Raw genomic sequence first — 20,123 nt, 5'->3', positions numbered from 1 at the left:
ACTCAGTAACTATTGGCAAATGAATAAATCTTAACCAAAATTATGATATAACTACACCAGAAGGATGTAGGGACAGAAAATGCCCTTGTGTCTGGTGGCAGTGGAGTGAAAGAATGAAATCCTTAAATTTTGTATCAGGAAAATGATAGATAAAGCCTAAAACTGAAAATGTAAAGGAGTAGTGACCGAAACATGTGATTTGGAGATACAAAGTAAATACCAAAAACAAAGCAAAACTGTAAAAGGATTTGGAACAAATCCAGATGGATTTGTCTCTGGGGAGAGAGAAATGGGAAGACTTTTGGATTTTGGCTTTGTTTTTTTAAGCCCTATACTGTCCTTCAATTATTTTAATCTGTGGGCTTATGTAGTGGGTTGCATGGTAGCCCCCTAAAAGATATGTCAGTGTCTTAACCTCTGGAAGCAATGAATGCAGTGTTTTTTGGAAAAAGGGTCTTTGCAGATATAATTAATGATTGTGAGATAAGATTATCCTGGATTATCTAGGTGAGTCATAAATTGCTAGTGTTCTTTTAAGACACAGAGGAGAGAAAATCGAAGACAGGAAGGCTGTGTGAAGACAGAAGCAGAGCTTGGAGTGATGTAGCCACAAGCCATGAAGTGCTTGGAGTCACATGAAGATGGAAAAGGCAAGGCAGGATTTTTCCCTAGAGGCTTATATGGGAGAGTGGTGCTACTGACACCTTGATCATGGAATTCTGGCCTACAGAACTGTCAGAGAATCCATTTCTGCTGTTTAAAACCACCCAGGTTTGTGGTAGTTTGTTACAGTAGCCCTAGGAATTGAATATAGCATGAGTATCTGAGATGAAATAAAAATAAGAAACTTTATTGTTCTTCACCACATGGCTTAAAAATATAAATAATAAACACATGCAGAAAAAGCATTAGGTGAAACTCAACACCTATTCATGCTTCAAAAAACACCAAACCCTTAATGAACTAGGAAGAGCCCAGGCCTTCCTTAACCGGATCAAAAGACATGTATCAAAACCTACAGCAAGAGATTTCCCTGACAGTCCAGTGGTTAGGACTCCAAGCTTCCACTGCAAGGGAATGGGTTTGTTCCCTGGTCAGGGAAACTTAAGATCCTGCATGCTGCTCTGGGTGGCCAAAACAAAACAACAAAGCCTACAGGAAGCACCATATTGCAAGCATCATACATAGCAGTGAAACCTTAGTTCAGGAACAAGACACCACCAGCTTCTATTTACTCCTGTGCTAAATCCTCACCAGAGCAGAAAAACAAACAAAAAAGACAACTTTAACTGACCCAGGAAAGGGAAAGATTAGAGATCAACTAAAAGGGAGTAATAAGAGAAGGTGGGTGGAGACGACTGGTGATGGCTGGTGTGCAGGCATAGCAGAGTAGAGCCGAGGTCCCCAGCATCCCCAGGCCTGGAAGCCAGAGCAAGGGAAAGAAAAGATGTGGAAGTGGGATGGTTGGGAACTGACCAGATGGGGTTAGAGCTGACAGGTTGCTCTCAGTGCTGAGGGGTGCTCCCGGGTTGGTGATGCAGTGCCCACCCAGTGCAGCATGGGCAACTTCCTCGCCTCCTCCCCACAGATGATGACTTCCTCCACAGCAGTCTCCACCTGTAAACATCTACACTCATCAGTACAAAAAGCTTCAGCCTTTATTAAATAAAGAGGAGGTAGAAGACAAATGCAGAAACAGGCTGGGGACCCCCCCTCCTCCTAACTACACATATACAGACACAGACACAACTGAGAAAAGAACAGGGACATTTCAGGGGACAGACTGAGGGGCAGAGGGAGGCAGCACCCTGCGAGAGTGGGCCCGGACCCAAGGGTGGGCCGAGACCTGGGCCAGCGGTAGGCGTTCTGAGGGGTTATGCTTGAGCAGCTTGGAGATGAGGTCCTGGGCTCCCATGGGCACAGAAGGAGGGAACTTTAGGTCCACCTGCAAGAAGGAGAGAAGGGCTTCATCCTGGCTGCTTTTGCCCCTACTTCCCACTCTATTAGCAGGGTTTAACATCAACAGCAACAGTGTGCCCACTCCCAGCCCCAGCCCCCGAGTTGGCACAAACTCCAGCCAGACCCCGGAGGCCAGCCTCCCACCTTGACAATGCGCCGGTACGTCTCATTGTGGGAAGCACTCTCGAAGGGTGGGTTTCCCACCAGCAGCTCATAGCAGAGCACACCAATGCACCACAGGTCCACCTTCTCATTGTGCGTGCGCCCCTCAATCATCTCTGGGGGCAGGTAGTCCAGAGTGCCGCACATTGTTTTCCTCCTGGGGGGGGCGGGGGGGGTGAGTGGGCAGGGATCTCAGATACAGACTTTCCCTCCTTTCCCTGCAGCCTGACAGGGAGCCCAGACCCCAGGATGTGCCAGGGGTCCTCCAACCAGGCTCTGATGGGGTCTCTGGGGTAGGAGTGGGGCTAACACACTGCCTCTGCATTTCCACACTGAGGGCCGTACCTTAAAATAAATCAGATATGAGGGCAACATTCATCTTAGAATTAAAGGAAAAATTTCAGATGTCCATCAAGCACATGTTGTTTAATCACGTTACATCTCTACTGTGCAATACTATGAAGCCATTAAAAATGATGTGGGAGTATTCTCAGTGATATGGCAAGAAGGTCCCAATGTTTCAAGTGAGAAATCTGGGTGACAAAACTGAGTCTCCTATTTTTGTTTTTGGCCACGCTGCATGGTTTGCAGGATCTTAGTTCCCTCGACCAGGGATTGAACCTGGGCTCCCTGCAGTGAAAGCTGGAGTCCTAACCACTGGACCAGCAGGGAACTCCCAGAGTCTCCTATTTTTGTAAAGATATTGCTGTGTCTATATATTTACATGAGAAAAACCCCAAATGTCTCTGGGTAACAAGATCTGGAGTGGTTTTATTTTGAATGGCTTCATACCCAGGGCTGGCCTCCTGGCCCACCATACCTCAGGGAGGGGGCATGCACCGACCAGCCGAAGTCAGCAATCTTCAGCTCTCCCCGTAGCCCCAAGAGCAGATTCTCTGGCTTGATGTCTCTGTGAATCACCTTCTTCGCATGGCAGTACGTCAGAGCATCTGCCAGCTCCTCCATGATCTGGGGGGCCAATGATAGACAGTCAGACAAGGACTGACCTCGGGCTGAAGGTGGTGTCCCCCCAGCCTCCAGGCCCCTGCCAGCAGTGCCCCAGGTGCCCACCCGCCCCGACCGTGGCTGTTCGCTGCTCGTCAAAAGTTCGGCTCTTCTGCAGCTCCTTGTAGAGCTCCCCCCGGGGGGCATACTCCAGAATCAAGTAGATCCTTCGCCGGTCATAGAAATAGTTGTAGAGACGCAAGATGTTGGGATGTCTGGGAGAGGAGACAGAGGAGGCATCAGGCTGCATCCTGGCCTAAGGAAATGGGAAAGATGACAGGTCGCATTGGGGCAAACTGGGTCAGGTCTGGGCCAGATAAGGGAAGTCAGGTGGCAGTCCTAAGTGGGGATGGGAGGTGATTTTCTGGATTCAAGGCTCTGGCTGGGATTGAGAGCTCATTGGGCTGCGTGGCCACAGCTGCAGAGAAGAGAGTCCAGATGTGGTGGGGTTGGAGGAGTGGGGCTGGAGCAGCAGGGGGCCCTGGTTCAGGGGACATTGAGCATACTGTAGATGGGCTTGGATTTCGATCTCTCTGCGCAGCTGGTGCTCCACACCCTCCTTCTCGATCTGAGACTTGAAGAGGACTTTGAGCGCCACGATGAAATGGCTTTTCTTCTCCCGAGCCAAGTACACATTTCCAAACTTGCCTTTGCCCAGAGGACGCCCAATCTCAAAGTCATCGATTGTGAAGGAACGCCTGTTTGGGAAGCAGTGGTGGAGCAGCTGAGCAGTAGTTAGTCTGTCCTCTGAGGTGTTTGCCTTTTCCCTGCACCTCCACCCCTCCTGCCTGCAGTCCTGCTTCTCTTCCAGGGGAGCTGAGGATGCATCAGGCTTTCTCGCCTGCATCCCGACTCCTCTTGCCTTTGTCCCACCCCCTCTCTTGCCACCCCAAGGCTTGGGGAGCTTACTTTGGGATGTTCGGGGTCCCACTGCTGTTCTCCACCACCTTCTGGCCAGGGGCAGCTAAGGAAAGAACAGGGAAGTTGAGGCCATCCTTTGATGTTTTCATCCCTGCCCACCCTCTGCAGACCCTAGTTCCCTCAGGTCAATCCTCTCCCTTTGTGCTAGTTTACCTGTGGGCTGGGCATTGGAGCGACTCATGAGGACAAGTGCCGATGGGGTGACAGGCTCCTTCCGGAGAACTCTCTGGGGCAGAGTGTTCAGGCCAAGCTGAGCCTGAGAAGGACCAGAGGGGAGCTCTGAGGGTGCCTTTATCCTAGTGACCGGGTTGGAATGCACTACAAGCAGCATTTCAGGGCTTGCTATAAAGCCACCCACCTACCCCACCCCATCCCCAGTTCAAAGAGGAACACTGAGACCCAATTTTGCTACTCAATCTTGTCCATAACCCCACTCATTCACCCAGCCCCCTACCCCAGAGGGCAGTAGAGGCTGGGGTAATGAACACCCACAATTCAAGGAGCTTCAGAACAGAGGTAGTCTCACAGTCCCCTAAGCTCAGTCTGTTAAGGCTCAGATAAGATCCTTGGGGCCTTGAGTGTTCAGCAAATCTCAGTATTTACCCCTTCGCAACAACAGGCTTTAGGGACACTGAAGGCTATTCTAATGGTCCTGGAGCACTTGTCACTTTCAACTTCTGAGTAATACACACCACTTTCTTTTGGGAGTGACTGGTGGACAAGGGGACAGAGGGACCCTCCAGGATACTCAAGCCCCACCAACAGAGAACAAAGCTCATGTAGGGCCCCTTCTTTCTTCTTTAACCAAGAGAGAAAGAGCCTCAGTGCTCCTACAGACTTGTTCACAAACAGTGAATTTAGGATTTACAGATAAGCAAGTTGAACAAAATGGAGTCCAGAAATAGATCCACATATACGTGGGAATTTAATATACAATAATGCTAGCATTTCAAATCAGAGGGTAGATTCTTCAATGAAAGATGTTGGGACAACTGGAAAATAAAGACTTTTAGATGCATATGTCACACCAGTCATTAAAATACAAATTCTTAAGTAAGACTTCTCTTGGACCTTTTAAACTTATAAACTCATCTAAATAGCCTATATCTATTTCCTGCCTAGCCTATTTTTTCAGGACAACAGTTGAGATTCATGGCCTATAGGCCAGACCCTGCCTGCTCTGTCCCAGACGCCATTTGTATGTGACAAGTAGGCTCAGCTCTGCAGAGGTCCTCACAGGCTGGTCAAATTCAAACTGGAAGCACCGGATAGGATGTGGCTACAAATGACCTGACTGGGGCCCATGCGCTTGTGCAAAGCCAGGAAAAAAGTGCTAAGAGGATCGCCCTCTGCAGGATCTCGAATCTGCAAGCAGGAAGTCGCCATGCTAGTGGGGAGAGTGGAAGTGAGAAAGCCCTTACCGTCTGCCGGCCATAGGGCCAGGGGTAGGCGTTCTCCTTCTGGGCCATCCGTAGAGGGAAAGGGGGAGGGAACTGGGCAGAGAAGAAAAACAGAGCCGTGAGAAGCAAAAAAAAAAAAAAGGAGAAAAAGAGAGTGAGGGGTCGGATCGATCTAGCCGGAAGTGTTTGCCGGGGGAGCTGGTGAAAGGGCGCAAGTCCAAAAGCTGGCTTCATCAGAAAGCATCCCCGCACTCGCCTCTCCGCCCCCACCCTGCTACCGGCCTCACTCCCCTCCAGGACCCTTTCTCCACCCTAGAGAAACCAACCTGCCGGATCACCTGGCCTCTCCCGGAGCAAGAATCCCGAAAGAAACCCGTGGTACCTTGGCCGCTGGCAACAACTGAATCTGCCCGGCCGCGCCCCCTCACCCCCGCCGAGGTCCTTTCAAATCTCCCGCCCGGGTCCCATTGGCTGAGCCTGCCGCCTATGCCCAATTCTCATTGGCTAAGTGTCCCATGACGTAGCTCCAGGGGCCCAATGGAAAAGGCGGAATGAGAGCCAGAGGCAGCCAGCGTTTTAGCTTAGGAAGAGTTTTCCTCAAGCCTCAGATTGTCTTATTGGTGTTTTGTTTTTAAAATTTAAGCCATCAATATAATCTGAAATTTATTCTTGTGTATATGTATGAACTGGACTTTTCTGGTAGCTCAGCGATGAAGAATCCACCTGCCAAAGCAGGAGACGTGGGTTCGACTCCCGGTCGGCGGGATCCCCTGGAGCAGGAAATGGCAACCCACTCCAGTATTCTTGCCTGAGAAATCCCGTGAACAGAGGAGCCTGGCAGGCTACAGTCCATGGGGTCCCCGAGTCGGACACGACTGAGCGAAAAGAGAGAAAAACAAAAGCAACTAGGTTTTCTTCCATGAGCCCATCCGTCTCCTTCCCTAATGCACTAAGTTAAGAGTTTTGATACTTGCTATCATAAGCACTCTAACCAATACGCATCTACAGATCTAGAATGTTAGTAGTTATTTGGGTTGAATGATGCGAAACTGACAATCATTCTGACCTACAGAAAACACCAATTTCATATGATTCAACCCAATGTAAAATAAGTCCAAATGGGTTTCTAGATCAGTTCACAACGCTCTTGGCTGCAAGTAACAGGAAACTCAGTTAACAATGGCACATACAACAGACGTCTATTTTCTCTTCCACAACAATAAATCAGCAAGTAGGTAGCTGGCTCAGGAACTGAACAATGTTAGAGGTCTGCACTGACCTCTCTGTGATTCTCTTAACATTCCCCCTCCGACTTTAAGATGAATGCCAACTGTCTCTGTTTCTTTTAACAGAAAAAGCAGAAGCCTTTCTAAAAGTCCCCAGTATAGGAATCCCTTGGTGGTCCAGTGGTTAGGACTCAATGCTCTCACTGCGGAGGGCCAGGGTTAAACCCTGGTGGGGGAACTAAGATCCCCAGAAGCCACATATTGGGGCCAAAAAAGAAAGTTCTCAGTAGATTTCTCCTGGGCTAAAACTGTGTGGGGCTTCCCTATCACAAGACTACTGCAAAGGCGGCTGATAAAGTAACTATGTCTTCCAGCCCCCACAGTTAAAGCAGCTAGAGGCCACAGTGGTAGAAACTGGAGGGTGCCACAGTTGCTAACAATTTTATTGTTGGGAGCCCGTGATTTTTTTTAAGTTGTAAATCTGTTCATGATATATCTCTAGAGATTTGATGAATATGGCCACCAGTGAAAAAAAGCATTTTGCTTCTGGAAATGTGATGCTGTTTTCACTCAGGGTCAGCCCAACACCACTTCGCAGAATCAGAGATCCCATTTCAATTTCAGTGCCTTTAACAACATATGTGGCATAGAGTGACTAGCTAATGAAGAGCTTTAGAAAAATCCTATCACTTGCAGTATACTTTATCCCTCATAATCTAGTGAAAGGAGACTTTTCTAGAGCCTGTCAGGGACCTTGTGCATGGGTGGGATATGCCTGATGGATCCCCATACAGTTTCTCTGTCCATCGGAGTCTTTAAATTCCCACTTGCACATTACATCAGAAGACATTTGGCCTTTCAGAAATAGTTGATGGGCCAGCATAAAATCGAGATTTGCATTATTCATAAAAAACAAAGCAAAACAAAACCTATCTGTTCTGGCAGCTAGGCAACCATCAGCTGCCTGTTCAAGTTAGTGAACAGAATCTCCATTATTTACCCCAGTGCTTTTCAAATGATCGGTAAGGAAGAACCAGTTTTAATTATTTTCAATCTATCACAAATTGATACTTTTACAATATACATTAAAAATGAATTCCTTGAAAAATAAAGTATAAAAATATAAAAATTACAAGACCACATATTTTTTTGGTTATAACTAGTATTTATAATGGCAACCCACTTCAGTATTCTTGCCTGGAGAATCCCCCGTGGACAGAAGAGCCCTGCAGGCTACAGTCCATGGGGTTGCAAAGAGCTGGATAGGACCGAGCAACTAAGCACAGCATAGCACAGTATTTATAAACGTACCTGACAAATGCTGTAAGAGTTTTTTAAATACTTAACTCTCAAATTCTGTACTCATCCTGAACCTGAAAGTAACATTGCATGAAGTGGCACCAGTCTGTGGACCACACTGAGAACCACCAATCTACCTCCAGTCCAGCCCCATCCAAAATGGTGCTCTGTTCTCTCTGATGCTGCTGCTGCTGCTAAGTCGCTTCAGTCGTGTCCGACTCTGTGCGACCCCACAGACGGGAGCCCACCAGGCTCCCCCGTCCCTGGGATTCTCCAGGCAAGAATACTGGAGTGGGTTGCCATTTCCTTCTCCAATGCATGAAAGTGAAAAGTGAAAGTGAAGTCGCTCAGTCGTGTCCGACTCTTAGCGACCCCATGGACTGCAGCCTACCAGGCTCCTCCGTCCATGGGATTTTCCAGGCAAGAGTACTGGAGTGGGGTGCCATTGCCTTCTCCTCTCTCTGATGAGGCAGACTCAATATCCAGTCTCCCTCATAGACTGGTTTTGCCTGTCCTGACCTATGCAAACAGGACCATACAGAAGATACTCGCTGGTGCCTGACTTTTCTCATTCAACATTTTTGAAATTTATCCATTCAGTTGATGTACTGATTTTTATTTATTTTTTGGTTGCACTAGGTCTTTGTTGCTGCCCAACGCTTTCTCTAATTGGGGTGAACCGGGGCTACTCTTCTTGGCTGTGTGCGGGTTTCTCATTGCGGTTGCTTCTCTTGTTATGGAGCACAGGCGCTAGGCCCACCGGCTACAGTAGTTGCACTACACGCTCAGTAGTTGTGGTGTAGGTGCTTAGTTGTTCCGTGGCATGTGAAATCTTCCTGGACTAGAGATTAAACTCCTGTCCCCTGCATTGGTAGAGGGGGATTCTTATCCACTGTACCACCAGGGAAGACTCCTGACTTTTAAATATGCATGAACATGATAAAATCAACACAGGCTAATTAAAAGTAAATCTCTCAGTTTCTTCCCTAGAGGTCTAGTGGTTCCAATTTGGCTCTTTCACTGCCCTTGGCCTGGGTTCAAACCCTGGTCAGGGAGGACATGAAGTCCTGCAAGCCACAAGCCACGCTGTGTGGCAAAAAAAAAAAAAAAAAAAACAAAGTGCAGCAATAAACAAATATTGTATGATACCACTTATATGTGGAATCTAAAAAAAGTGATACAAATGAATTTTATTTACAAAACAGAAAGAGTCATAGATGTAGAAAACAAATTCGTGGTTGGGAAGGGGAGAGGGATAAACTGGGAAATTGGGATTAACATATGTACATTATTATATATAAAACAGATAACTAATAAAGATCTGTTGTATAGCACAAGGGACTCTATTCAATGCTCTGTATTGACCTATATATATGGGAAAAGAATCTAAAAAAAAAGAGTGAGTGAAAGTGGCTCAGTTGTGTCTGACTCTTTTCGACCCCATGGACTATACAGTCCATGGAATTCTCCAGGCCAGAATCCTGGAGTGGGTAGCCTTTCCCTTCGCCAGGTGATCTTCCCAACCCAGCGATTGAACCCAGGTCTCCCTCATCTGGAGGATTCTTTACCCGCTGAGCCACAAGGGAAGCAAAATAATAATAATAATAATAAAGAGTGAATATATGTATATGCATAACTGACTCACTTTGCTGTACCGCAGAGACTAACACAATATTGTAAATCAACTATACTCCAATAAAAAAGCTGTTTTAATGTAGAAGGAAAGAGAATGAGAAAATTTCTATTTTGTATCTCCTTAAAGGTGCCCTGGTTTAGGCAGAGATCGAGGCGGGTGCAGGACTACCGACTGCCAGACTCACCCTCCTTCCCTATTAGGTGGCCAGAGCTCCTGAGCTCTCCCCATGCTAAATCATCAGCGGTTCTCAAATCCAGCACTTTTGGGTCCTGCAACAAAGGCTGGCGGATTGTTAGCCTCTGTCTTGGTACACGTGACACACCCTCTGACAGAAGGCGGTCCTGAGATCAAGGAGAAGAGAGGAGGGCGAGGCGCAGATTCCAGCCTGAGTGGGTGTCTGTTTTGTGTGCGGTGAAAAAGGCCTACATTCCTCTCCTGCAGCCCAAGCCTGTTACACTAACAAAGGAAAGCAGCGATGTCAAAGAAATTTCCCACTGGGAAAAAACGAAGCCAATGGAGTGGATAGCCGGAATTTCTTGGCTTTTTCACCCAGTATACCATAAGCAGCAAAAATACAGGTAGCTCTGGACTTCTAATGACCGCAGTGAAGTCTGGAGAATATTTGTATTAACACAAATTAGATACAAAATATTTTATTTAATACTCCTATGTTCTACTTCATGGAGAGAACATCAGAGATGATTAAAATCATTTAAAAAAATGAACCAAATACAAGAACACGATAATTGAAACATGCTTGATTTTTTAAAAAGAGAGAAAACGAAAGAAAAAAGAAAGATCGCTTTTAGTTGAAAAATTAACAACCTTTTGGACAGCAGTACAGTTAGCTGTTCAGTTAAGGAACTCTTTGAACCCTGGAACTGGTGTTTCAGGAATTCATGTTATAGAGCAAATTCAGCAGAGGAAAAAAAAAAAAAATGTACATGGTAACATTTTAGATAATGAGAAAAAACAAAACCACAGATAACAAGATAGCCAGAATGTCTAACTTTGAAATTGTTTAATGACTTACAGCATTGTCCTTGAATTCAGATGCTCTTTAAATTGATAATTATAAAGACAATAGAATTCTATTCCTATCACAATGATAAGTGAAAATAATAGAGTACAAAATTATGAACACCACTGGCAAGTGGAACTTAAACCGCCAAAAATTAAATCACTCCTTTAAGAGGACTATGAACAATCATTATTACTTTAGAATTATTCATTATTGCTACTTTTTTTGATAAAAAACATTTATTGCTCCAAAATATATTTTCTGAACAAAAATTGGTGAACAACTGATGAACAGTTTCTGTGTTAAGATATCTAAAATATCTATGAGATTAAAGGTATTACTATTTTAATTGGTTGAAACAGTAGGATGAAAATAAAAGTCTCAAAATTTGTATCTTAGGAGAAAACTCAGATGCTTTAGGGAAAAAAAATTGCAGAAACACTCAGGTTTCCATGTTTTTCCACATAATAACAAGATGCTCTTTTTTTTTTTCCCGACAAAAACATCTCACCTGAAAAGCTGATCACCCCGAAAATAACACTATGACCCCGACGTGATTTGAACACGCAACCTTCTGATCTGGAGTCAGACGCGCTACCGTTGCGCCACGAGGCCCTCTTGAGGCCGCGCCTTGACGGATGTCCTGAACAGATGCATCGTCATCATTAATGGGCGGGGTTTTGTTTTCAGGCCCCGCCCCGGTCTTTGTTGTCATGGTTCTCCGAGCGGCCAGTGGGCCGGACCCGCGCTCACTGCGGAATTAACTATCCTCCCGACAAGTCGTGTTTATGGGCACTTGACTTAAGGCTCAATTCTTTAACTTCGGTGCACGTTGAGGTTACTCAACAGAGAAACGATTTCATGTGTTTGAGATTTATTTCTGGAGTTTCCGGGGCTAATAAAGTGTCGGTGCACAACTGGCGCCCTAGACAAATCTTAGGTTTAATCTCGGCTCTTCCTTTGCTTGGCTCCTCTTGACTTTGGTTTCTATCTGGGTATAATCACACAGTCTCCAGCGTGGTGACTGCAGCGCATTGGCGGTGCCCAGAGCCAAGCGCCGCTCACACGTGGGGGCTTCGAACACCACACCCGTTATTTCTGTGTTCTCGTCGCTTTCGTCCTTCCCTCGTCTAGGTCCTAATTCAGTTCCAGTATTCGATCACTGAGTCCAGGACCCTGTAGATCTAACTATTAAGGAATTCCGAGAATCCCCGCACAGTATGTGGCGTTGGTGGTATAGTGGTGAGCATAGCTGCCTTCCAAGCAGTTGACCCGGGTTCGATTCCCGGCCAACGCAAAGTTACTTCACTTTTTTTTAAGATTCCTCATGAGTTGTTATCTTCTGTCTGCCTTCTTGTGTTTTTTAAATTATTGTCGACTAAACGGGTCTAATAAACTTACTGAACGGTGAGGATAATGGCTCATAAACGTATTGAATGGAGAGAACAATTAATTTAGCCGCACATTTAAAATGCAAGTTACGTGAAATAAAACATAAACTTGAAATTTAGAATGTGAGTTTGAGTCAGGACAAATCATTCCTATTCTTCTGCTTTTCTTTTTCTTCCAGTCTTCTTTGTATCTCCACCCCATGACTCGGGACAGGTACTTCAGAAATTAACATAGTAATATTTTAACAGCTGTAAAAAACAAGAAAGGACAAAACACAGCCTGTGCTCCTCCCCGTCGGGGAATCGAACCCCGGTCTCCCGCGTGACAGGCGGGGATACTCACCACTATACTAACGAGGAGTGAGCTGGAAAACGTTTGCTCCAAATCCTTGATCTATATCTTACCGAGCTCAGCGTACCAAGGGCGAAGTTCCTGGGTGGGGATCCTGTCCTTCCGTCCACTAAGATATTGTGACCCAATCCTATGCACGTTCTAGACGATAACTAAATGAGAGTCTCCAGAAGAGCGAAAACGTGCAGGTGTTGCCGAGACACAGACCTCCAAGGCTGCGGAGATCTGAATTCTGACAGTCCTTGGTCTTCCCCAGACATAACTGAATAGGTCCCAACCCGTTTCACTACCTGTCGTCCACTACTACAAGTTGACGGACATCAATTAAACCGCAACCAGGCTCTGGCGGTCGAGGGGTGGCACCAAGCAGGATGTGGGGGAGCAAAAAGCGAGTGCTTGCCCAAGTTCGGAGGTGCCTTCCCTCTTCCCGGCACACTGAGGACTGTGCACTGTGAGCCCCTTCCTGACACCCGAGTGTCCTCCACTCAGAACAAAAGAGCTGTCTGCACACTTTGAGACGCTCAGTTCACTCGGATCCTTTTCCAACCCAGCCTCAGTGCCTTTCCAAGTGAGAACCACATTGGAGCGTTGTGGCCTCTACAAAAATCTGAAAGCTGGGCTCGTCCGGGATTTGAACCCGGGACCTCTCGCACCCGAAGCGAGAATCATACCCCTAGACCAACGAGCCGACGTACAAAAGCGACCGCGGACGACTTTAGAGGTCGTCTCAGGCTTTCTGCGGTCCTAGGGCTGTGATTCACGGTGGCCTGATCTTGGTGCGCACCCGGAGACCACCAACCCCGACGCAGAACACTTTGGAGCAGGAGTCTGGGATTCTCTCTCTGCTCTTGACCTCGAGCTTCGACTCCTCCCAGGAAATAACGTCGGGGAAGTGGGAGGGAGTGGTCTCGGCCTCGCCCACGAGCAGCCTTCCTGGACTGCCTCGAGCACCAGTGTAACCTGCTTCCTAGGATCACTGTCCAGGTGCCACTCCGTAATCCGGGGTCTCGACTCTTCCTGCTTCTCCCGGTCGTCCTTGGACTCAGCCCTCTGCGCAGAGTTTTGAAGATCATCGGTAGAATTGCCTGTTTGAGGACAATAAATGAGCCTTGAAATCTCTCTGGGAACACCAGCCCCTCTTTCTGTCCCTGCGTCTGGAGCGACCGACACTGCGAGAGCCCACAATCTCCACAGACCGCAGGGTAGCGTCCAGGAGAGGGAATAATTCCTGGGGCCAAGAAGACCCACGAAGGGGGCGTCATTGAGATGAACTGCTGGCGAGGTCGTGTTGAGGGGAATGGCTTTCCAAACTGCGAGCTTCTAAGGTTTTAATACACTTCGCCTACTCTCACTTGGGGGCCGCCAAGAGTCCATCCAGGCAGGACCTGGTGGGGTCAGTTGTTTGCCAGCTCAGTTCCTGCTTCTGAGAGTCTTCCCAGGAGGGTTCTGATCTGCCCCTGAACTCGACCCCCTCGTATCATCTCTGGACTGAACCATCTTGCTTCACAACCCAGTCTTATGGTTTGTGGGGCCAGCCCCTTCTTAAAGCCCTACTCACAGATACTTCGGTGGAGGGCGGGGGCGTAGGGGAGGGGACTTCAGTGAAGGGTTCAGCTCTTTGCTTTTTCTTTCTCAGGCGTCCCTGGCCGGACAGTGGGGTAGGGCAGCAGAGAACACCCCATCCTTTCCTGTCAGCCTCCCAGGCCTTCCAGATGGGTGAAACATCACCCTCCCTCTAGCCTTTTCCATTTCCTGTCTCCCCAGTCCTCGGCACCAGTTTTCCCCAAGTCTCTAGTCACCTCTTTCTTATCTACTGTCAGGCACTTAATCGGCACAGAGGCTGAAACCTAAATCCCTTATAGAATACGATGAAGGCCTCCTTTTCTAGAAAAATCCATACAGTATCTATGGACCTCACTTTTAGAATCCAAGAACTAAGGTGTAAACAACTGATGTCATTTCAACTTTGGTACAAATATTTTACATTTTAACCAGAGTCAAAACTTTACAGGGAAACACTGAGTTCTAAGGTATAACTTTGGGCCCTCACCTCATGGCTGATTTGAAAGAGAAAGGGTGGGAAAGGGTGAAAAGATATTCTTGGTGAATTTGAGAAGACAACATCCTGAACTTCTCCCTTTTCCTCGGACTCCACTTCCGATCAGTTACTGAGTCCTAGTGTGTTTTTTATACTAAACATGTCTCGAATTCATCCCCTCCTCTCCATCTCTCCTACAGCTGCACTGGTGCAAAGTCTTTGACACTTCTATAACCGAACCCTGTCCTCCTGGAAGTCCCCTGCCCCCCATACTATCTGATCCCTTGTGTTATTCTTCTATGTAGCATTTACCTAGCATATCACATCATTTAATTTTTTTTTTACATCATTTAATTTTAAAAACATTATTGTTGTGTTTATTTTTCTCTGCTGTACTCCCAGGACATTGAACAAAGGGTGTTACAGAACAAAGGTGTTTAATAGAACACAGGGAAATTTCCACGTGGTCTTTTTAAGAGTCTAAGACTCAATTCCTCCAGAAAGCCTCCCCTTATCAAAAGCCTCCCCTGATCAATCTCCACAATCAGGCCCGATGAGGTGCCACTTCTTTTCTCCAGCTTATCCCAGCACCCAGTCCCTGCCCTTGGAGTGCTGTGCTGTGATTTCGTCCTCCTTGCTATCTGGTTATGCACAGCGTGCAGTTCAGTGCTTGGCACAAATCTAGTCCAGGTGGTGCTGCTCCACTTACTTGACCTGTCATCTCGATATAGCAAGTCCTTCAAGCCAAATTTGTGCTCAGACATCTTGCAGTGGTTCCCAGGCCAAGGATGGTGTCTAGACCTTTCTGCCTAACTTCCAAGAAGGTTCAGACCCTGTCAACTGTGCACGGATCCTACTTCTTGCCACCTTATCCGCAGCATTTACTTCTACTCTCACAAGCTTGGCTTCAGTGCTCCGGAAATGTGGGCTGCTCTTCCACCCCAGGCTCCCTAGAGACTCCACCATTCTCTTCTACTTCCATTCGGTCCACAGGGTCCCAGCCCTTTCACGTCCTCTTGCGGGAACCAGAGGGCGCCATACTAGCCGTTATCTCCTGCTAATTCCTAACCCTGACTGCCAGTTTATGAAGATCATTATATTTGAAGGGCCTGACACATGACGTACGCATAGAAGATGCACCTCTCAATTTTTTAAATTAACAATACACACACACACACACACACACACACACACACACATAATTCTGAGGCCTCAAACCAAAAGAACTTAAATGAAGAACCGAGTAAAACAAACCGACTCAGGTTCTAGGGATGTCCCTGGGTAGAGAAAGATGCCAAAGCTGTCGGAAGGCTGCCAGGGCTGGTTCACCAGCACCAGTGCGGTGTGGCGTCCTCTGGGCAAAAGGAAGGTGCAGGGCTGCATTGGTTTCCCGCCCTGGTCACTGCGGAAGGTTTTGGAGCAGTCTAACGGAGTGGGGAGCTTCTCTCAACCGGCGATAAGGGCGCTCAGAGCGCAGAAATGGCAACCTTGGGTCTTCTAATCTAAAAGCAGTTGATTAATTCATTAGGATAAGAAAACAAACTCCTCCTTGTTTCCGAAAGGCACCGCTGGGATTCGAACCCAGGATCTCCTGTTTACTAGACAGGTGCTTTAACCAACTAAGCCACGGCGCCAAAGCCACAGAGAAGTAAGCTGAAGGCGTATACACAAGTATACCACCAGGATTCTGGTCACAATCTACTTCTCTAAACTTAATTTTGACAAATCATTGTTTGACATCAAACATCCATTCAAGAGCTGCCCCCGATATTGAAAGAAGCAGGTTAAAGACCTCAACCTTAGCAAGAAGCACTTGGTTGGAGGGTGTCTGTGGCGCCGACCGGATCAATCAACACCCGTAGAGGTCTAGGACAGAAGGCAGGTAGTTGTAGAACGCATCTGAGAAGAAAAATGGATGCGTAGTCGGCAGGATTCGAACCTGCGCGGGGAGACCCCAATGGATTTCTAGTCCATCGCCTTAACCACTCGGCCACGACTACACATGTGTTTTGGTGCTACTCACTCTCAGCCTTTCTTAGTTCCCAAGTTCCGCACACATTTCATCCCTCTTATTATTTCGTGCTTCCCGGGCTAGGAGACTGCTCAGCAAGAACACCAAAAAACAGAATTGTGATTGCTGCACACTGGTGGCCCCGCCCCATCTTTCCGGGATGCTCCCCCATTCTCTCCCCCGCCTCCAAACAGCGCGCTCTCAGGGAAGAGCAGACGTGCAAGGTACCCTGAGCCCGGCGGAGCGCCCTTCCAAGCCCTGGACTGAGCGGGCAATTTGGGTTTTGAGAAGCAGTGGGTTCGTTGTCGTTCGTGATTCGGAAGGTAACTAGCTCCAGGTACAAACTCCCGGGTAACAGCAGGCATAGGAAGGAGTAAAAGTATTCCACCGATTCGGTGGACAGGAGTTTGAGCAAACTCCAGTAGATTATGAACAGGGAAGCCTGGCGTGTTGCAGTTCATAGGGTCGCAGAGTCGAACACGAGTGAGCAAAACTAATTCGTCTGGCCCGTACGGGGATCGAACCCGCGACCTTGGCGTTATTAGCACCACGCTCTAACCAACTGAGCTAACCGGCCAGCTGCTAAAGCATTGTTCTTTGAATCATCACATGAATCACTGAAGTACGGCAAACCCACTTTTGAATACCCAGAACCTTCGCTATGTAGCAGGCTCCAGAGACCCCTCCCAAACATGAACTAAAAGAGATTCCTAATGCGCAAGAAGGCCCGTGCTCTGCAAAGCGCTTGGAGACGTGGCTAGGCTCTACCTCTCTATGTAGCAAGCAGCTCCCAGGAAAGAAATTGCTGACCACCAAATGCATGAGCATCTCCAAATAACTACTCCTGCAACCCCTAATAATTCTGTAGGTTTTTCCTGCCGGTCTCGAGGTGTTATAATCAAGAATCTTCCTTAGGTCTGGCCCAAAGGAAACCCACAACACTGACCCCCTGTCGGAGTTTCCACATCATGGGGTCACTCACATGACCCACCCAACACTCGGTGCTTCTCTCTCTCCATAATCACCTTGTACTCAGCAACAACTCTAGGCCTGACTTCTTCGGGCCCAGCTTCACTAACCGAGGCCATCAGGGCAATATTGTCTAACCTGCACCCTTCTCCCTAATTGACTCCCTGCACAGCCTGACTTCGCTGGACCAGAAAATTCTTCTCCAAACCAGTTTTGGCACTGATGGCAAACAAGGCCAAAATGATGGTAAACGATGGGTGGGTTGCCAGGTCATGAGGCCTGAGACCCACCTGAGTGAAAGTGAGAAACATCCCAAGAGCTTTATTGTAGAGCAAGGGGCCTGTCAGGAGCCACCCCAGGAGGGGCAAGTCCCTGCCACAAAGACAGAACCCAGGTGCTCAGGGCCACCTGTGAGTACAGGTGCCTCAACACCTACTAGAAAGGAAACACAACAGCACTATGATTTCCCTGTTTCCACAATTTTCTCAATGCAGGTTGGCATTAGAATACGGAGCAATAACAGCAGGATAGCATTTTGTGAATACAGGGATCTGGGGTCCTCGTTCAGTTTCAGAGAAGGTAAGGGCCATGACCAGGGGAAGGAATTGAAGCCCAGCCTCAAGATCTCCAGCCACTGCAGTTTCGGTTAGGAGGAGGAAACTAAGGCCCCCAGGGCACTGGGGTGCTCAGGCTCCTGGATAGAGAGGCATGACAGTCGGATCTTGGGGTTCACACGAGTCAGGAAAGGGGTCTCCCCCCACTGGAATCGCTGTAGCTGAGGAGCTTCTGAGACGGGAAGAGAGAAAAACACAGGTCCTGTCCATGTGGTTTTCAGTCCCCACCCTTCATTCTCCTCCCAGCTCCAGAAATTTCATGTCAATCCCCCTCCCTCTTCCTCTTGGGACCCATCAATCTACAGCCCTGCCCTTTGACCCTCACCTAATGGGATGATCTTGGAGGGTTTTCTCTCCAGCTCAAAAGAAAGCACCATAGGGCGGAGGACAGAGAAACTGGTACAGAGGGTCCGGAGGAAGAGCTTCAAGGGCTCATCCATCTCAGCTGAGGACTAGAAAGGGAAAAAGGTTTCATTAGGACTCAAGCTTCTAACCAAGCTCCCAGGAAAACGGCTATCTCAGCTCCCACCTCCCAGCCACATCTCACCTCAAGTTGGGCTCCAGGCCCCGTAAATTGCAAGGCCACTTTCCCCGGCCCTCGGACAAACTCGAGGAGGGAGGTCCACTCACTGGGACACAGCCGTAGAACTGCTGCCACGTGATGATTTCTACAGGTCACCACAGCTTCTGCAGTCCCATCCTCCACCAGGAGGCTGGAAGCGGGGGAGCAGGGGCAGTTAGGAAATAGAAACTCTTGACAGCAACACCCAGGGGGCCAGTCATCCAGACCCAACAGGACCCTCTCTCCACCTTGTTAGCTCACTATACCCTCATCTGTTCATTCTAAAATACTAAGCAATTCCCACGATTCAGGAATTGTGCTAATATCAGGACAGCGGACAGTCACGGAAATGGTGTGATGGGTGCCCACTTTGTGCTCTGCTCTCACCTGATGCTGGCCTGGCTTATAGATGTCTGAGTAGGGCAAGTGGGGCTCTGACGAGGACACCTTCCCTGGGATGAAGAAAGTGGTTGGCAAAATCCCCTCGCCCCCATCACAGCCCTCTTGGCACCCTGCACCCAGCTCAGCCTGTCCCCACTCCTACCTGTGGGCAGATGCTGGTACAGTGAGCACACACCCAGCGGAGATGAAGGCTGAAGACAGAAACAACATGGCAAGAAGCAGTGGCCCGAAATGGGGCCTTGTCACCTTGCAGAAGTTCGGCCAGGTAGATATGGGGCAGGGGGGCACTAAAGAGAGAAGGGGGGGTTCAAGAAACAGCGAACAGAGTTCTAAAAGCCGAGTTTGTCTAGAAGAACTCAGCAGGCGTGAGGGCAGGGACAATGGTGGCTTCTGTGCTCTCCTGGAAGCCCCAGGGCCTCTCCTTTCTGTTTTTTAAATTCTCTAAGTATGAAAACACATTTACAGAAGATATGGCAAATACAGAGCAAAGTTACATATGGGTCCACTATATACTACAATTTTTTAAAGTAGATAAATTAAGTTTTTTTTGTTGGAGTTTCAATATCAAAATCTCAAAAAATTAACAGAATGGACAGAAAAGTAGAAGGACATAGTAGACTTGAAATGCTCTATGAACCAATTCAACATAATTAAGATTTATACAATTTTCACACAACAGCAGGATACAAATGCAAGTTCCGCAGGGCCCCCATTTGTTTGGATTCTTGATCTCTGATTGTCATCGATTATTTCTCAGGCTTGAAAAACCAAGATATTAGTCAAGAAACATATTTGTATTTTGGATTGAAAACCCTTTAAAATCCCAGAACACTAAATCTTCCTGGGTAGAACGATATGTATGGACATTTTTCATTTGAAGCAGAGGAAATCTTTCTGACTACACACATTTTACTAGGAGGGGAGAAGCCTGGAGTTATGGGAAAAATTCCAGAGCCTGGAACAGGTGTGGGGTTCAGATGTGAGGCTGTGAGGTTTGGAGATGGGCTTTGGGCCACTGACCTGACCATGGTATCTGGGGGGAAATGCAGGATCTGCACACAGGTTGACGACCGGAAGCAACAGTAAACATTGTGGAACCTGCAGGTGCAGTAGGGAGAGAGAGGAGGAGGAGAAAGAAGTCAGTCTGAGGTAGGA

The 20,123-nt window shown here is 47.7% G+C and overlaps 2 protein-coding genes and 7 non-coding genes across 34 annotated transcripts in view; 1 reads left to right on the top strand and 8 right to left on the bottom strand.

The window, feature by feature from the left end:
- Window positions 1-1,640: 1,640 nt before the first annotated feature.
- On the bottom strand, window positions 1,641-5,865 carry AURKB (aurora kinase B). 5 transcript variants are annotated; one of them, XM_081578454.1, is made up of 9 exons: window positions 5,774-5,865; window positions 5,469-5,540; window positions 4,201-4,303; window positions 4,036-4,090; window positions 3,633-3,824; window positions 3,193-3,341; window positions 2,942-3,090; window positions 2,104-2,278; window positions 1,641-1,945 (listed from the first exon to the last, which is right to left on the bottom strand). In XM_081578454.1, exons 6-9 carry the CDS (start codon window positions 3,271-3,273, stop codon window positions 1,772-1,774), a joined length of 579 nt encoding a protein of 192 aa, XP_081434580.1. In that variant the 5' UTR covers window positions 3,274-3,341; window positions 3,633-3,824; window positions 4,036-4,090; window positions 4,201-4,303; window positions 5,469-5,540; window positions 5,774-5,865; the 3' UTR covers window positions 1,641-1,771. The 5 variants fall into 5 exon arrangements, with proteins under 5 accessions (XP_081434580.1, XP_081434577.1, XP_081434578.1 ...); XM_081578451.1 differs by having other exon boundaries at window positions 3,203-3,341; XM_081578452.1 differs by having other exon boundaries at window positions 3,203-3,341; window positions 5,786-5,865.
- Window positions 5,866-10,612: 4,747 nt separating this feature from the next.
- Window positions 10,613-20,123, bottom strand: part of CTC1 (CST telomere replication complex component 1) — a 34,729-nt gene continuing 25,218 nt past the window's right edge. For 14 of the 22 annotated variants that reach the window (XM_081578437.1, XM_081578439.1, XM_081578447.1 and 11 more), the window contains 6 exons: window positions 19,989-20,066; window positions 19,111-19,255; window positions 18,954-19,018; window positions 18,552-18,717; window positions 18,330-18,456; window positions 17,686-18,176 (listed from right to left, as the gene is read on the bottom strand). In XM_081578437.1, coding sequence (XP_081434563.1) covers window positions 18,037-18,176; window positions 18,330-18,456; window positions 18,552-18,717; window positions 18,954-19,018; window positions 19,111-19,255; window positions 19,989-20,066 — 721 coding nt within the window. In that variant the 3' untranslated portion in view covers window positions 17,686-18,036. Of the gene's footprint in view, window positions 13,458-17,685; window positions 18,177-18,329; window positions 18,457-18,551; window positions 18,718-18,953; window positions 19,019-19,110; window positions 19,256-19,988; window positions 20,067-20,123 lie in introns of those variants that run through there. The other 8 variants (XM_081578436.1, XM_081578428.1, XM_081578431.1 and 5 more) reach the window with 6 other exon arrangements.
- On the bottom strand, window positions 11,173-11,244 carry TRNAW-CCA (transfer RNA tryptophan (anticodon CCA)). The gene has a single exon. It is a non-coding gene; the product is annotated as a tRNA-Trp (tRNA).
- Window positions 11,855-11,926, top strand: TRNAG-UCC (transfer RNA glycine (anticodon UCC)). Its single transcript has one exon. It is a non-coding gene; the product is annotated as a tRNA-Gly (tRNA).
- TRNAD-GUC (transfer RNA aspartic acid (anticodon GUC)) lies at window positions 12,309-12,380 on the bottom strand. The gene has a single exon. It is a non-coding gene; the product is annotated as a tRNA-Asp (tRNA).
- On the bottom strand, window positions 12,989-13,060 carry TRNAP-CGG (transfer RNA proline (anticodon CGG)). Its single transcript has one exon. It is a non-coding gene; the product is annotated as a tRNA-Pro (tRNA).
- On the bottom strand, window positions 15,971-16,044 carry TRNAT-AGU (transfer RNA threonine (anticodon AGU)). Its single transcript has one exon. It is a non-coding gene; the product is annotated as a tRNA-Thr (tRNA).
- On the bottom strand, window positions 16,329-16,410 carry TRNAS-AGA (transfer RNA serine (anticodon AGA)). The gene has a single exon. It is a non-coding gene; the product is annotated as a tRNA-Ser (tRNA).
- On the bottom strand, window positions 16,925-16,998 carry TRNAI-AAU (transfer RNA isoleucine (anticodon AAU)). The gene has a single exon. It is a non-coding gene; the product is annotated as a tRNA-Ile (tRNA).

Source organism: Giraffa tippelskirchi, chromosome 3, assembly GCF_054371585.1.
Source record: "Giraffa tippelskirchi isolate mGirTip1 chromosome 3, T2T-mGirTip1v1.2.pri, whole genome shotgun sequence".
NCBI classification, from domain to species: domain Eukaryota; kingdom Metazoa; phylum Chordata; class Mammalia; order Artiodactyla; family Giraffidae; genus Giraffa; species Giraffa tippelskirchi.
This window is presented reverse-complemented; position numbering and strand designations above follow the sequence as displayed.

What these genes read in the sequence shown, in the direction of transcription:
- AURKB (XM_081578451.1), bottom strand. Translation starts at nt 5,516, where the DNA reads ATGGCCCAGAAGGAGAACGCCTACCCCTGGCCCTATGGCCGGCAGACG. An exon ending in GGGACCCCGAACATCCCAAA is followed by an intron (nt 3,825 to 4,035) that starts GTAAGCTCCCCA and finishes CTTCCCAAACAG; the next exon opens with GCGTTCCTTCACAATCGATG. An exon ending in GAAATCCAAGCCCATCTACA is followed by an intron (nt 3,342 to 3,632) that starts GTATGCTCAATG and finishes CTCCTCTCCCAG; the next exon opens with ACATCCCAACATCTTGCGTC.